Source organism: Aethina tumida, chromosome 1 (assembly GCF_024364675.1).
Source record: "Aethina tumida isolate Nest 87 chromosome 1, icAetTumi1.1, whole genome shotgun sequence".
Taxonomy (NCBI): Eukaryota; Metazoa; Arthropoda; class Insecta; order Coleoptera; family Nitidulidae; genus Aethina; species Aethina tumida.
In genome coordinates, this window is record NC_065435.1 from 55545014 (window position 1) to 55560860 (window position 15847).

The 15847-nt window shown below is 31.1% G+C and overlaps 5 protein-coding genes across 5 annotated transcripts; all 5 read left to right on the top strand.

Annotated features, from left to right (window-relative positions):
* Positions 1–887: 887 nt before the first annotated feature.
* LOC109601875 (uncharacterized) lies at positions 888–1843 on the top strand. The gene is made up of 4 exons (XM_020018172.1): positions 888–936; positions 994–1050; positions 1109–1254; positions 1316–1843. The coding sequence occupies exons 1-4, from the start codon at positions 903–905 to the stop codon at positions 1793–1795; spliced, it is 717 nt and encodes a 238-aa protein (XP_019873731.1). The 5' UTR covers positions 888–902; the 3' UTR covers positions 1796–1843.
* Positions 1844–2929: 1086 nt separating this feature from the next.
* LOC109602424 (uncharacterized abhydrolase domain-containing protein DDB_G0269086) lies at positions 2930–3984 on the top strand. The gene is made up of 5 exons (XM_020018792.2): positions 2930–2944; positions 2997–3049; positions 3105–3176; positions 3238–3383; positions 3442–3984. The coding sequence occupies exons 2-5, from the start codon at positions 3016–3018 to the stop codon at positions 3919–3921; spliced, it is 732 nt and encodes a 243-aa protein (XP_019874351.1). The 5' UTR covers positions 2930–2944; positions 2997–3015; the 3' UTR covers positions 3922–3984.
* A 1976-nt stretch (positions 3985–5960) lies between these two features.
* On the top strand, positions 5961–6892 carry LOC109601654 (antifreeze protein Maxi-like). The gene is made up of 4 exons (XM_020017918.1): positions 5961–5988; positions 6039–6169; positions 6322–6597; positions 6656–6892. Exons 1-4 carry the CDS (start codon positions 5961–5963, stop codon positions 6857–6859), a joined length of 639 nt encoding a protein of 212 aa, XP_019873477.1. The 3' UTR covers positions 6860–6892.
* Positions 6893–8358: 1466 nt separating this feature from the next.
* Positions 8359–10217, top strand: LOC109601645 (uncharacterized abhydrolase domain-containing protein DDB_G0269086). The gene is made up of 6 exons (XM_049961139.1): positions 8359–8390; positions 8470–8518; positions 9064–9159; positions 9218–9360; positions 9411–9686; positions 9744–10217. The coding sequence occupies exons 2-6, from the start codon at positions 8488–8490 to the stop codon at positions 9969–9971; spliced, it is 774 nt and encodes a 257-aa protein (XP_049817096.1). The 5' UTR covers positions 8359–8390; positions 8470–8487; the 3' UTR covers positions 9972–10217.
* A 3456-nt stretch (positions 10218–13673) lies between these two features.
* Positions 13674–14755, top strand: LOC109602386 (uncharacterized). Its single transcript, XM_020018754.1, has 4 exons — positions 13674–13728; positions 13789–13860; positions 13924–14069; positions 14129–14755. Exons 1-4 carry the CDS (start codon positions 13695–13697, stop codon positions 14609–14611), a joined length of 735 nt encoding a protein of 244 aa, XP_019874313.1. The 5' UTR covers positions 13674–13694; the 3' UTR covers positions 14612–14755.
* Positions 14756–15847: the final 1092 nt, after the last annotated feature.

Consider the following 15847-nt stretch of genomic DNA (forward strand, 5'->3'; position numbering starts at 1 on the left):
CAAACTAAATAAATTAACATAATTATAGTTGTTAATCAAACTATTATTATCCTCATTTTGCAAATAAATAAATTTTATGACTTAATAATGAAATTTTTGTAAAATTTGTATTGAATTAATGTAAGAAACTAACTTAAATCATAATGTGGAATTTATAATTAATTAAAAATTATAATTGAACTTCGAATAAACCCTGTTCAAAGACTTCTTAAATGATTAATTTACTAACATCTTTAAACAAAAAGTAATACTATAATTAGATTATGATAAAATATTGGTAAGATATTATGGATTTGTTTTTCTTTAATTTATGAATATTAATTAAATCATACAAAATGGTTGGTTTTAATTCCGCGAAACAATTTTTTTTAATTATTTGTATATCATAGTTTTTGAGTAATTGTCATTATTTTTGTATAATATTTTTGTTTAACGCATTATGAGATAAGTTTACACAAGATTCATTGTAAATACTTCTCTTGTGTGAATTTACCTAATAAGCAAATGCAGACCTAATTTGGGAATTTTGAATACAATACATGAGTTCCTGTTTAATACCTTTTTGTACTTTACATAAATTATTAAAAGTCACAGATTATTTATAGTACACTCTTTTAATCAGAAATTAATAGTTATGAATTAGTTGCTGCGGTTTTTTACGAATGCATAAATGACAAAATTGAATTAATTTAATAAATCCATTAATTTGTTATGGTTCCTAAATCCCCCACCACGATAGCGAATATATTAAAAGAAGTATAAATATGTTTCTAAAATTGTCTAATTTATCACAATTAAGTGTGTCTTAGTGTTAAGAAGAGTTCAGCAGTGGAGGTATTATTTGTAAAAGTGCAAATGATTTAATTTAAAAAATTAATATAAGTTTCAGTGAATTATCTACCATGTTTGGATTATACACAGTTTTTTCGTGCCTTAGTGAGTACACAGTGGTTTAGGATCATATTCAAACATTATCTTTTATTACATTTTTAGTTGCCTTCACACTTGCTGGCAGTAAATCGATAGTACTGAGTGGTCATGGTGGAGATTGTATGTACACGTAATCATTTTACTTTTCTGGTAATTTAAACTGTTGTTTCCATTACAGCAGGAAAATATTCTTCAGGCGCTGAACTAACTAGTTTGGCACACAGCTCGGCCATCCAAGCCAAAACGGCAATTCAAAATCAACAAACCGCCGCCAGTCAAGCTGCGTTTGGAGCTCAGAGTAACTTGGCTCAAATTGCTTTGGGCGTAAGACTCCAAAACATATTATCAAGCCGTACCTAGATAACAAATTACTTATTCTTTTCAGGCTGCCTCAACTGCGCAAGCTGCCCTGGTCGGTAAACAAGCCATCGTTCAAGGTTTGAAGAGACAACTTATTGAAGCACAATCCCATCTTCAAGCTCAAATCGCTCAATACCAACAAACTCAAGAAGCCGCCGATGCAGCAAGCCAAGCAGCAGCTCAATCACAATCTCAACTCAACACCATCACCGCAGCCGTAGCTGCAGCTCAAGGTAGTGCTCAATACGCACAGGAAGCTGCTACCGCTTCCGCCAACGCTGCTGCTTCTCAACATCAGATGGTTATCGAGGCTAAGAAAAGGTTGTCTCAACTGACTGAAGAACTGAACTCTGCTTTAGGTCAACTTGCTTCCACCGAAGCTGCTGCTCAAAAGGCACTTTCGGCAGCTCAAGTAGCTCAGTCTAACGCAGCTGCTGCTGGTGCTGCCGTAGCTGTGGCTGCAGAAGGTTCTTCTGTGTCAGATTATGATCATAAAAAGTGGTGAAGCTGAGTTGATTTTGATTAAATTGTGATATTACTAATAAATTTAAAAAATATATGTTTGTATTTTATTAACAATACCTGAGCAGAAAAACCAAAAATAAATTAATAATTATCTATTTTTACAGATTATATATGCATAATATAGAAACTATTTATATAAAAAAACCAATAAATTCATGTTTAAATATTTGATGGTTGTATTGAATATCCGAAATTTTTAATATCAATCTAAATAATTTTTATTTAATTACATAATCTATATTTTATTTATTTATTATTTATACAGCACTGATAAATCAAATACCAATGCAAGAATTGATGAAATACGTATAGTTTTTATTATAAAAAATACTTATCTTTATTCTATAAATATATAAATTAAAATATAGTGCCTAATATTTTTTTTATTGGAAGTTTAAATAGAATTAATAATAAATTAAATAATTATAATGTTGAAATAATGATTAAATAAAAATGAAATACTTCTTAAATTGTTAATATACAATGATATAATAAACATAAAAATAATATTGTAATTAAATTCATATTATCGATTTGACTTATAATTTATTTTAATTATTATTATTAGTATTAATTGAAGGATAAAATATATTTTATTGGTTTTAAAGACATTAACCATTTTTTTAATTAAAAATACTTTTTTGAGTAAATGTCATTGTTTCAGCATTTTATATTTGATTAGCGTTTTATAAGATATTTAGTTTTAAAATGAAATAAATATTATTACGTAGATTATATAAATTTAATAGTGTTTTTCATAAAAATTAAAATTACTGTTCTTATAGTTTAAAATATATACCATATATCAGTCAATTTCAATTTATTACATATATGAATTATAAAATAAAAATTTAAATATTGGCAAAAATTTCTTTATCAACTTTTGAATATTATGCTATTAACATGTGATAAATTTGTAAACAATATTGTTGCAACACTGTTTTATTCATACAACAAATTTAACACAGTTAATATACTTGAATTGTTAAATATAATTCGTGGATTTGTCATGGTTCCTAAATCCCCTTCCATATACTGAATACATTAAACTTACTATAAATATGTAATAAACACTTTCATTCATCACAATTAGGTTTGTCTCAGTGGCAAGTACGGTTCAGCAGTGAAGGTACGCCATTTAATGTGTCAACTGAGATCTATTTAATGATTACTATTATTAGTTTCAGTGAATTATCTACCATGTTCGGATTATACACAATATTTTCGTGCCTTAGTGAGTATATATTATTTTAAAACAATTTGAAATTCTATGTTCAAAAAATTTTTAGTTGCCTTCACCTTTGCTGGCAGTAAGTCGATAGTGTTGTTGAGTGGTCATGGAGGAGATTTTGGTGGAGATTGTAAGCATATTAAAGAAAAAAAAAACAAATCTCTTAAAGTAAATATGTGTTTCTATTACAGCAGGAAAATATTCTTCAGGCGCCGAACTTACCAGCTTAGCTCACAGCTCAGCGATTCAAGCTAAAACTGCTATCCAAAATCAACACACTGCCGGCAGTCAAGCTTCATTTGGAGCCCAAAGCAATTTGGCTCAAATAGCTTTAGGCGTAAGTAATTGCAAAGTTAATAAACAATAAGAATTACACTTTGTTTCTATGTATGTAGGCCGCTTCCACTGCTCAAGCCGCTCTGGTGGGTAAACAAGCCATCGTACAAGGTTTAAAGAAGCAACTCATCGATGCTCAGTCCCAACTTCAAGCCGAAATTGCTCAGTACGAACAAACTCAACATGCCGCCGACGCAGCGAATGAAGCCGCAGCCCAAGCCCAAGATCAACTCAACACCATCACCGCCGCCGTAGCTGCGGCTCAAGGTAGCGCTCAACATGCACAAGAGGCCGCTGCCGCTTCTGCCAACGCCGCTGCTTCTCAACATCACATGGTATTGGAAGCTAAACAGAGAGTGGCTCATCTGACCGAAGAACTAAACTCAGCTTTGGGTCAACTGGCTTCCACCGAAGCTGCCGCTCAAAAGGCTCTTTCGGCCGCTCACGTTGCGCAGTCCAATGCGGCAGCTGCTGGTGCCGCAGTCGCTGTAGCGGCCGAGGGCTCTTCATTATCTGATTACGAACATAAAGAATGGTAAACTTATTGCTGTTGATTTTGATTCAACTGTGATACTAGCATTCTAATAAACGATACAAAAATATTTGCGATTTTTTATTTATTGTCACTTTATTAATTTGGAAACCCAAAATTATGTCAAATAAAAATAAACATTTCACTGCAAGTGACGGAAATATAAATCGTATTTTAACAACCTTTTCGTACAGATTCTCTTAATATTTAAATATGTACAATTAATGCTATAAAATTTAAGAATATTACTACTAATGAAAGTAAACATATTAAATATATTTGATGAATTATATTATATATATGGTATTACAATATATTGTAGATATTATTGTCTTAATTATTAATTATTAGATATCTGATACAAAGTAATCATTAGTTAGAAGCATATTTGGTAAGAATAACAATTATTTGTTTCTTAATCTGTGGAGCGGAATTTTCTTTACAAGTTGAATTTCAAAATCAACAAACTGCATATCATCAAGTTCTATTTAGACCCTATTTAATTTTGTTCAAAAATTCCCTTCAATAATATTTACTAAATATAATTGTATTTAATGTCTTAAAAATGTAAATTGTATATTATTATTTATAATTTTTGCACGTATCTTAATTATAAACCTCAATTTAAAAACTTAACAATAATTATATTAATTGGTATGAATTAAGTAATATAATGCGCGATCGTTTTATAAAATAATAATTAAAACCTACTTATCACATGTAGTCATACAATTTTAGATTGCACTCTTGTTGCACTTTTGTGTCAATTATTACCGAAACTTTCTCTACCATGCAACTGAGAAAATTTAAGCTCAAATAATTTTATATTGGGCTCTCGCGATGTATCTGTGGTGTCCACAGTGTTGATACACATTCTCTATCAATTTCCAACAATTTCAAGTAATTTTCCCAATCGCAAATAATAGCAGTAAGTCTATGATTAAATATTTAACAGGTAATTATAACGAAGGCAGCCCATTAACGATTAAACTGCCTCTTCTCGGCATATCTTTTCTATCAGAGCCACTGGTCTACTTTGCCAATCGGTATAATTTTGCAAAGCTGTTTCTTAATACAACTGAGGAAAATGATTTGATTAATTCATCTCTAAGAAGGTAATGCAATGTAGGCGCGTCCGTCTTGAAAATCACGCTCGAACGAATAACAACACAACTGGTTATAATTTGATAATTTATTATGTAATAAATGGCACAGTGAACAACAATTTCCATTATCGGGATGTTCTGAAATACGGTGTGCACTATGACAATTGGGAACAGTGAATGGATGTTCGTCGAATATTTATTAAAATAGTCTTAAGTACAGTTGTATTTGTTATTCAATAAAAACGTTAATTGAAGCGTTCAACTACAAACTAGCTTTGTGATTAAAAAACTGATTTTCCATTCCAATTCCAAATTAGATCTTCATAAAACTAAAAGAAAATGTATTTTTTCTCAGTTATTATTACCCTATACATTCTAAAAGTGACAAAAATCACTTCTTACAATGATTCAAAACGTTGTGCAACTTTAGCGACTCTTTCCTGATACATTGTTGAATTTTCAAAAGGATTTTGCCACAATTAATCAATTTTGTCATGGTACAATTACCCCCCTTTGACATATTTTTTGAAGAACTGTATAAATATCAAGCGACATAATATTCCATCAGTACAAACATAATTATTCATAATAATCATAAAACCGCTACTACGAGTTCAATATCTCATTTTAACGTTTTACGGTAAATTCGTCAGCAAGATGTTCAAGTACTTCGCTTTCGCCTGTTTGGGTAAGAAAACATGTGGCAAATTTTAATAAGTAATTTATGTGTAAAATTGTTTAATTTAAAATGAATTTGCTAATATTAAACATATGGATAAACTTTTCATTAAATAATAGTACACCAATGATGAAAGTTAATGAATGATTTTAGTCTCGGCATCCTTTGCTGGAGTTTTAAGAGATTCTCAGGGTCAATATGGACATAACGAAGCCATCATCATTGGAGGAGGAGCTGAACATGGTGGATACGGCGGTGGTCATGGAGGTTTCGGAGGCGGCTCGGGTAAGTTACAATTATAATTTACCCATGATCTTTATCTCTTTATCTTATTCTTAGGAGGAGCTGAATTGTCAAGCTTGGCCCACTCGTCCGCCATCCAAGCCAAAACAGCTGTTGAAAGTCAACATACTGCTGGAAGCCAGGCCGCTTACGGTGTTAAGAATAGTTTAGCACAGCAAGCTGCTGCCGTAAGTGAATATCATGTTTATACTGTACATTTAGAACATTCAGAAATAAACAATATGGCCTGATGTTCACTAAATATATATAATTATTTTTATCTATAGTTGTCCATTCTCATGTTGTATGAAATTCATTAAAATTTAATATTACTGATTAGGCCGCTGCTACCGCACAAGCAGCTCTGGCTGGCAAGCAGGCTATTGTCCAGGGCCTCCAGAAACAACTAATTGACGCCCAATCCCAGCTCCAGGCTGAACTAGCCCAATTCCATCAAGCCGAAGAAGCCGCTCAGGGCGCTCAAGAAAGCGCCGCCCAAAGCCAAGCTCAACTGAACGTCATCAGCGCCGCTTTGGTTGCCGCCCAGGGCAACGCACAACATTCGCAACAAGCTGCGTCTTCGGCCGCGAGTGCTGCCGCCGCCCAACATCAAATGGTATGGGCATAATGATAGCATTTTCGCGTACCGTGTACGATTGGATCGTGTATTTTAGGTTATCGAGGCTAAACAACGTGTGGCTCTTTTATCTGAAAAATTGCAGGCTGCCCTGGCTGATCTGTCCGATTTGGAGGCGTCCGCCCACAAAGCCAGTGCTGCAGCGTCCGCCGCACAATCCAACGCCGCATCGGCTGCTGCTGCTGTCGCTTCGGCTGCTCAAGACGCTCACTCTTCCGGTGGTTACAGTCACTATCATTAAATTTACACGGTTTATTTTTAGAATAGAAGGGCACTCGTGTTTATGTGATTATAGTAGAATTAGTAATTGTAGAATATGAAGAGAATAAATAATTTTAACGAAAACGTGTTGTCTTAATTATTATTAATTTTAGATTTATATAAAATAAATGATAACCTTTTAAAGCAATTTAATTTTTATGATTATAAGAGTTATAATTAGATTTAATGCTACTACCAAGATGTAAGTCACCATATTTAAATTGATTTCCAACCTTAACACATATTAAATTAAATTGTTTTTGAATTTTATTTCATTATTTTCTATATTAAGTCATAAATAAATCTATAAAATTTCTATTTAAATTTATCTTCGTATAATATGTGAATTAAAATGAATTAATCTTTACCGAATATGAATTTTATGTATGTTATATAATATTTTTGCCATATGGGTTTAATCCTTTAATAATATTTCAGTGATATAAAATTTAATTATTTTACGATATATTCTTATTTAAAAGAAACATTTAATTTAAATAATATAACTTTTTGCTATTTTAACATACGTAAATCTAGGTTATGAATACATTTCTAGACACTTGGTGAAATTCAGGATCCAATGTGAATAACACTTGTTTTATTTTTTTGTGAAACGTAACAAATAACTAATTATATAAATCTAGTTGTCAAACCACATTTTTTGTTTATGAAATTTCCTTAAAGAGGATGAGTTCTATTTGATTTTCTGTATGAAATGTTAATAATGATAAAAATAAACCAATATAACACTTATCATTATCACATCACTATCACATTATCAGAAATGTATACAAGGAAGGTAGTTTTGAAAGTTAAAACTCTCATAAACATATTTCACAATATTTAATTAGATCAAAAATAAAGTAAAATATCCCATTGGACATTTTATTGAAACTCCTTTTCCATATTAATTTTGCAGATAATTAGATCATGCAAATTCATTTCTTTCTTCTTTAAATATTCGTATAAGACTTTTTGTGTTATTATTAAAATATATAATATATAATCTCTACATTCAACAGAAGTAATTTAATATATTAATAGACATATAAATGATCTCCTTGTAATTAAAAATTTAAATTCAGTTTTTGAATTTTATTAATTTTAAAAATCTAGAAGTATAAGGTAAATAAGGTTTCCAAAATCTAATTGTTATAAATCTAATTGATGTATTGCTAAATTACATATATCATTACGTAAAAATTCAACAAACAATTTATTTGTTATAATTATATTAATTTTATCGCATCAAGCATCTAAAATCATAAAAATTCATGGATTATTGCCTGCGCATAAGAATTTCTTCTGTTCTTCCTGCTGCAGTGAATGAAACGCAAAAAAATTATTTTAACTTTACCTTAATTTATTCATCGGTTATGCCTCTTGGTCCCCTTCTAATCGTGGGGCGTTTTCGTCGGACGTATAAATACGTACCGTACTGCTTCCGATGCCACTGTCAGTTCATTTGCAGCAGCAACAGCAGCTACTCGTTCTATTCTATTGCAGTGAAGGTACCCACAATTATATTTTATTCGACTAACAAAAGGAACAGGACACTAGTAGGATACTAATTCAATTAATTATTTACAGTGTATCTTCTCGTCCACCATGTTCAGGTTCTTCGTGTTCATCTGTTTAAGTAAGTTTAATGGAAATACGAAACAAATTAATTAAATTAGTTAAATGTATACCAAATATTAAGATATGAGGTAGTTTGTCTTATTATTTGGTAAAATTTGGTTTCCCGTTATCAAAAATTGAAATTGCAGTTTTATTTATTTTTTTAACATATTATTTGAGAATTATTTTGTATTCAAAAATATTCTCATAAAACATATATTTTTTTTTTAATAAATTTTGTAAAATGTACTAACTATGATCAAAACCAATTAAAATTTATAAATTTCTATTTGAATTATTTATTAATTAACTTTCATCTTTAAAAATTGTGAATGTTAATGGTTCGATCTTTTATTTTCGCATAAAATATACTTAATTATTTGGTCCCATCTGTTCATTAATTTGACTTGCTTCCTCTGCCAATTGGAAATAATTGATTAGGTTACACCTGTTAATAATGAAGTCCTAATTGGATATTGATTTGTATTATCTTGTAACAACAATTGGTCGAAAACAGCAGAAGGTGACTTGTTATAACATCCTCATATTATTATTTACTTTCAGTTTCTGTCTCTTTTGCTGGACGTAAACAAGTCGCACAGGCTTCCCATCATATTGAGACAGTAGTTTCTGGACACGGTGGTGATTATGGTGGTGATAGTAAGTTATAATGCGGCCAAACATAAGTACATATTATTTTCGATTCCAAAATTTGCAGGCAAATACTCTTCAGGCGCTGAATTAACAAGTCTGGCCCACAGTTCTGCTCTTCAGGCCAAAACAGCCGTTCAAAACCAACAAACTGCTGGAAGTCAAGCTGCCTTTGGAGCTAAGAGTAGTCTGGCCCAAGCTGCTTTAGGAGTAAGTTACATTATTTACTTCAAAATGAGAGTTTACTAATCGATTTTTAGGCTGCTGCAACCGCCCAAGCCGCGGCCGTCGGCAAACAAGCCATCGTCGCCGGCTTGAAGAGGCAGTTGATCGATGCCCAACAACAACTCCAAGCTGAAGTCGCTCAATACCATCAGGCACAACAAGCCGCCAGTGCCGCACAAGAAGCCGCAGGTCAAGCTCAGGCCACTCTTAATGCCGCCACAGCCGCCGTAGCTGCTGCCCAAGGTGCCGCCCAACACGCTACCACTGCTGCCGCTGAAGCCGGAAACGCAGCCGCCTCTCAACATCAAATGGTAAAATCTTAATTACACATTTCGAATAATTGTATAAATTTTTGTACACATTTCTAGGTCGTCGAAGCTAAACAACGCGTCTCCCACATTAGCTCCGAGCTTCAAAACGCCCTTGGACAACTTGCCGAAACTGAAGCTGCCGCCCACAAGGCTCTTTCCGCCGCCCAAGTAGCCCAATCCAACGCGGCAGCTGCTGGAGCCGCCGTCGCTGTAGCTGCTGAAAGCTCCGGACACGGTGGCTACGAAGGTGGCAGCGCCGGTGGTGATGAAGATTACCATCATTAAAAGGGTTCTTGGTATTGGAGGAATAGCACAATAGTTCATGTTTAAATTACATATTTTTGATGCCCGACGTTTCTCCATCAAAAGCTTTAAAGATCATCTTTCATTTATTGTAAATACGATCTCTACATGCATCGATCATCAGCTCAATTTCATTTTATTTCACGGTCATTTTTAGATAATAAGTGTGTTGGAAATTGTACGACTGAAACAATGCTTTTGTGAATAAAACATCAGTTATTGTGAAAACGAGTTTTACTTAAAATACCATTTATTAACTTTTGCATAATAATTACATTTGATAGATTTAGAGGAAACTTATTAAACAATCTTATACCTGGGCGTAGAGTTGATATATCCTTATATCACTATATATCAAATTATTCCTAGAATTTTACTTAATAATTACATTTAATGATCTAACCATAATTAGAAATAAATATCACATTTCTTAAAATCTCATGCTTTTCATTCACGTTTCCTCAGATCCTCATATCTGTAAAATGTTATTTTACAGAGAACGGACTCTAGGTGTATTACAATAAATATACGTATTTCAACAATTATTTTCAAATTTACATTCTATATAATTATGATTTTTCTATTCACAAAGTTTAGTTTTAATTCTAAAATGGAACATTCTAAAATACCATTTCATATACATGCAATCACGCTTCCCAATTTTTTTAAAAGGTAAAACATGTATTATTAAAATAAAATTATGATGACTTAACTGGGCCATTTATTAATGGATGCTTTGGTAATATACGACTTAATTAAAAGAGAATTACTAATAGCTTCTCGTGTTTAACATAACATTCTCGAATACACGTCCCTCATGTGTTAATTTAAAAAAAAAAAAAATAAAATTTATAATTCCATTTAAACAGTATCTAATCTGATATACTTAACACCTGTTCCGCTAATTTTAATTCCTCCTCTTCTTCGGAAACGATTTCACTTTTCTGCACTTCATTCACTTCCGGGAAACCTTTAATTCTGGCAAGCCAAATTTTAATTAACAGTTGTCTTCGTCTATGTTTAAAAGAGGGCTGGCTACTTTAATATATCTTTGTTATTGAGTTGTTGAGAAATTGAAGGTGAATTGTTGTGTTTTTGATGGGTTATCTACATGTTAAAACAAACTTCAGATAGATAATTAACTTTCTCCGATATGTTATGTCAAAATTTTCACAACTTGTGTTTAGTTTATTGTAAGATATTAAAATATTCCCCTTATTCGTACTAGAAAAAGAATAAACTTTTTTGTAGAATTTTCACAACTTGTGTCTAGTTTATTGTAAGATATTAAAATATTTCTCTTATTCGTACAAGAAAAAGAATAATCTTTTTTTGTAGAAAAAAGTCAAACTAATTGTTATTAAAAACTAAAATAGACTAATTAAAAAAATTGTTTTAGCTTTTGACTTTAAATAGTGCTATTTAAGATTACCATAGTACCTTTCTCTTATCGTTTTGAATTAATCATCATAATTGATAATTTTTATTAGTTATTAACAAAGAATTTTCTGTAAGACGGATACAAGTATGATACGAAATATTTTGAAACACAATTATATGATTGTATAATAATTTATGAAGTTTTTTATTTAAGAGAAGAAAACATATTAATAATAGCAAGCATTTTGTAGATGAATATTAAATAAAAAGAGAGAATATTAATATATAATATTATATTAACAATTTTCTTTTTACGCGATAGATACGTTCTCAAAAAAATCGTGTAAACAATATTAAAAAATTCTTGTTGAGTTCACTTAAGAATTTATTTGGTTCTTAAACATTTATATATATATATATTATAAATAGATTATAAAAAATGAATTATACTTTGAAAAAAGGAATATGTAATATAATAGTAAGAAATTCATGAAAAATTTATAGAATATTAAAAATCGTGTTAAAACAAAATAATTTGTGTAAAAAGATACTTTATTTCCTTTTAACTCGTGTAGAAAGAGAAATAGTAATAGTTCAAATGATTGTCAGCCATTCTTACCAAGAAGGATTTTAGGGAAAAAATAATATATTTTAAAGTTAAAAACTATCACAAATACGAAAAATCTGATTTAAATTTAATAAAATCTTACTGATTTTTTTAAAGAGTATAATTCTTTTCTAGCCGAGTATGAATGAAAAGAATTTTTATCAGTTTCCAGAGAGTACCAACAAGAGCAAACGAATGTGTGTTGAATGTTTACATATTACAACAGATCTTAGTAATTAATTTTCATGTATAAACTTTACAATAAATAAGATACAAGTCATGAAAAAATTGATACATTTTCAGTTTTTACATTATAATGGAGAAAGTTGATTATCTATTTGAGATATGATTTAATAGATATATAATCCATTAAAATACAATCACGTTCAGGAAATTTCGTTCTCAACTGTTCAATGACAAACATATATTTATTTCCTTATAGTAGACACTCTGTATATTAAACTGCTCAAAGCAACTAATACATTATATCAAGTTAACGAAAATGTATGTTACATAATGATTTAAAAGGTTTTGCTGAATATGCGAGCAGATCTTCATTTAATAACATTTAACAACTGGACTGTATAAATTCATTGCAAAAAAGTTGCAAAATAGTTTCAATTGTTCTGCTCTGCAAATATCTAGTTTCGGCAATTAATAAAAAACAATTCTTGGGTAGTATCGTATATTTCGTGTTCAATTTATTAATAATGCTGAATCTGCACTTTGAAAATAAATTTATTAATACAAAAAACAATATTAAATATGAGTTATTTACAATTTATATAAAATTAAATTTTTAATTAGTCACTAGGGTTAGATATTTTGTTAACATTTCTAATATCATATAGAATAAATAGCATTTAAGAATAGTAACTAATTATTTATGTACATGTATGGTTCATGGATAGTTAATTTCATTAGTGAAATAGTTTGGAACAATCAACTTATTTCTATCAGAAGTATAAATTTTTTCATGCATTTTTGTCGAACTTTCGTAAAGATAAAACAAGATAAATGAAAATAATTGTTTTACCAAGTAATAATTTACTTAATGAAATATTTTATTTTTGAATATAATAAGGACATTGTGGAAGCAAATAACATTTCCTTTAAACTGATTTTTTTTGAAGAAGTAGCCTTGCTGCTAGAGTGTCTCATTATATCCATATTTTAATCTCGTTACACGAATTTTTCGAAATTGTACCATTTTATATCTTCAAACCAATCATTATAACTAAATTAGAACGTAACCGTCAATTTATGAATGTAGAAAAATCCCAAAACCACTATCTAAACAACTGTAACAAATCTAACAAACGATAGATTCACCATCTTTGTTATATATTGTAGTTTAATAGCAATTGCAATAATCTATAATTGTAAAATAAAATTTACAAATAAAAAATGAAAAAAATTGGCAAATCTTCACTGTACTATTGAAAATCAGTGGTTACGTCATAAGTCTCATTATTCTCTTTTTACCGGGCAAAATATATGTAAATTGAATAAATTTAGTCTTTGATATGCCTCTCGGTTCCCCTTCTCATTGTATCTAGTGCAAATGATTGGTATATATATAGGTTTTGCACGTTTCATTTAAACACAAACCACTTAAAGCCTTAGCGAGTTCAGTTCCGCAGTGAAGGTACAATAAGTGCACTCTAATTAAACAATTTTTTATAATTATTATTTTCAGTTTCAGTGAATAATCCATCATGTTTAGATTCTTTGTCACCTTATCTTGCCTTGGTAATATTTTCGATTTTTGATAATTGATTTAAATATTAATAATACCATAAATATTTTTAGTTGCCTGCGCTTTGGCTGGTGGAAAACAAGTTGTGATAGTAAGTGGACATGGGGGTGACTTTGGTGGAGATTGTAAGTAGTTGAAGTGTGTAATGTAAGTGTTAAAAAATTAACGTGTCTGTTAAATTATTGTAGCAGGAAAATACTCTTCAGGCGCCGAACTGACCAGTTTGGCTCACAGTTCTGCCATTCAAGCCAAAACTGCTGTTCAAAATCAACAAACTGCTGGAAGTCAAGCTGCCTTTGGAGCTAAGAGCAACTTGGCCCAAGCCGCCTTAGGCGTAAGAAAATTTAAAAACCTTCATATAATCAATCAATAAATCAATTTATTCTTTCGTAGGCTGCTGCCACCGCTCAAGCCGCCTTAGTGGGCAAACAAGCCATAGTGCAGAGCCTGAAGAAACAACTCATCGAAGCCCAACATCAACTGCAAGCCGAACTGGGCCAATACCAACAGACTCAACAGGCTGCCTCAGCGGCCGCAGAAGCAGCCGGTCAGGCTCAAGCCCAACTGAACGCCGTAACTGCTGCTGCCGCCGCCGCCCAAGGCTCCGCCACCCACGCTCAAGAAGCCGCCACCGAAGCCGCTAACGCTGCCGCATCCCAACATCAAATGGTCATCGAGGCTAAACAACGCTTGGGTCAACTGACTCAGGAATTGCATTCCGCTTTGGGACAGTTGGCTGAGACCGAAGCCGCCGCTCATAAGGCTCTTTCTGCCGCACAGGTAGCTCAGTCCAATGCTGCGGCTGCTGGAGCTGCTGTTGCGGTAGCTGCGGAGAGTTCCCAGACCTCCGGACATGGTGGCTCCAAGGGATGGTAAACATTGCAAATTTTATTTGCCGACAACGTGATTTTGATCTCCATTCAACTGTTTCATCGGTTTGTCATCTATCATGCATTGTAATATTTCATTATTTTCATTATTGTAGGTTTTTGTGTGATATTCATGTAATAAAATTTGTTTAACTCAGCTATTGATTGTTTTTTTACTGAATAATTTAGAGAACCTATATGAAAGAAAAAACAAAAAATTAAAGGTCAATAACAATTATGTCAAAAGAATTTTCACTATGTTTAACTAATACCCATGTGTTAATATAATATCCTGTTCTATATGGAATTTAGTTTTTTTTTCATAAAATGAACGTTCTAAATAGGTTTTTGGTTTTGCGGTAATAACCAAACTTAAACATTTTCTTTTCTTAATTTTTCTCTTCATAAATAACTTTGGTCTGAGATTTTTCTCACAAACACTACGTTTTTAGATACATTTAAAATTAATAAAAAAATAAGTCTAAATAAGTCTAAAATTCCTTTTAGAATGAACCAAAATTAACTAATTTGAAAATTATTATTAATGCAGTAATAATACTTCCAATTTAGGTAACTGAGTCTTTTTTTTGAAGGTGTATAAATAAAACACGTGTAAATAAATTTGATTGTTAGAATTTTAATTTAAATATAATATGAGAATATCATAAATTAAATAAAAAAACTTAGTTAAACATTTTTAAGTTACAGTAGTTTTTAACTAAAAGGTAAATAAAGTTAAAAAAGTTTAAAAAATTATAAAGTCTATTTTCTAATGGTACATCGCAACAACCCACATAATTCCCATATTCTACACTGAAAGCAGTGGACTTACCATCCACATCCAGACATTTCCCAACAACCTCACATTTTCTATTATCTCGTTCATCTTTGATTCTCATGATGAAGTGATACAACTAATTAACTAAGCAAAGCTCCTTGATAATCACTCAAGTTATTTAAACGTTTTGCTTTTCATTATTGCGTGTGGAAATATTTAAATATCCGTTTTAACAGAAATTTAACACTTCGTCAAATATACGCATGCATAAATATATTGTTAATACAAAAAGACACGTGAAAATCGGATTGGAACAAAGTACATTTTTCACATTTATGTTTCCGAATATAACATCTTCAATTATACAATACATAAATAATTTCAGCTCTCTTTTTTAAATTATGCTACTTGGTTAAGTTTAAAGTTACTCAACCATATCAATTTTTGCTGTATAATCTTATGATT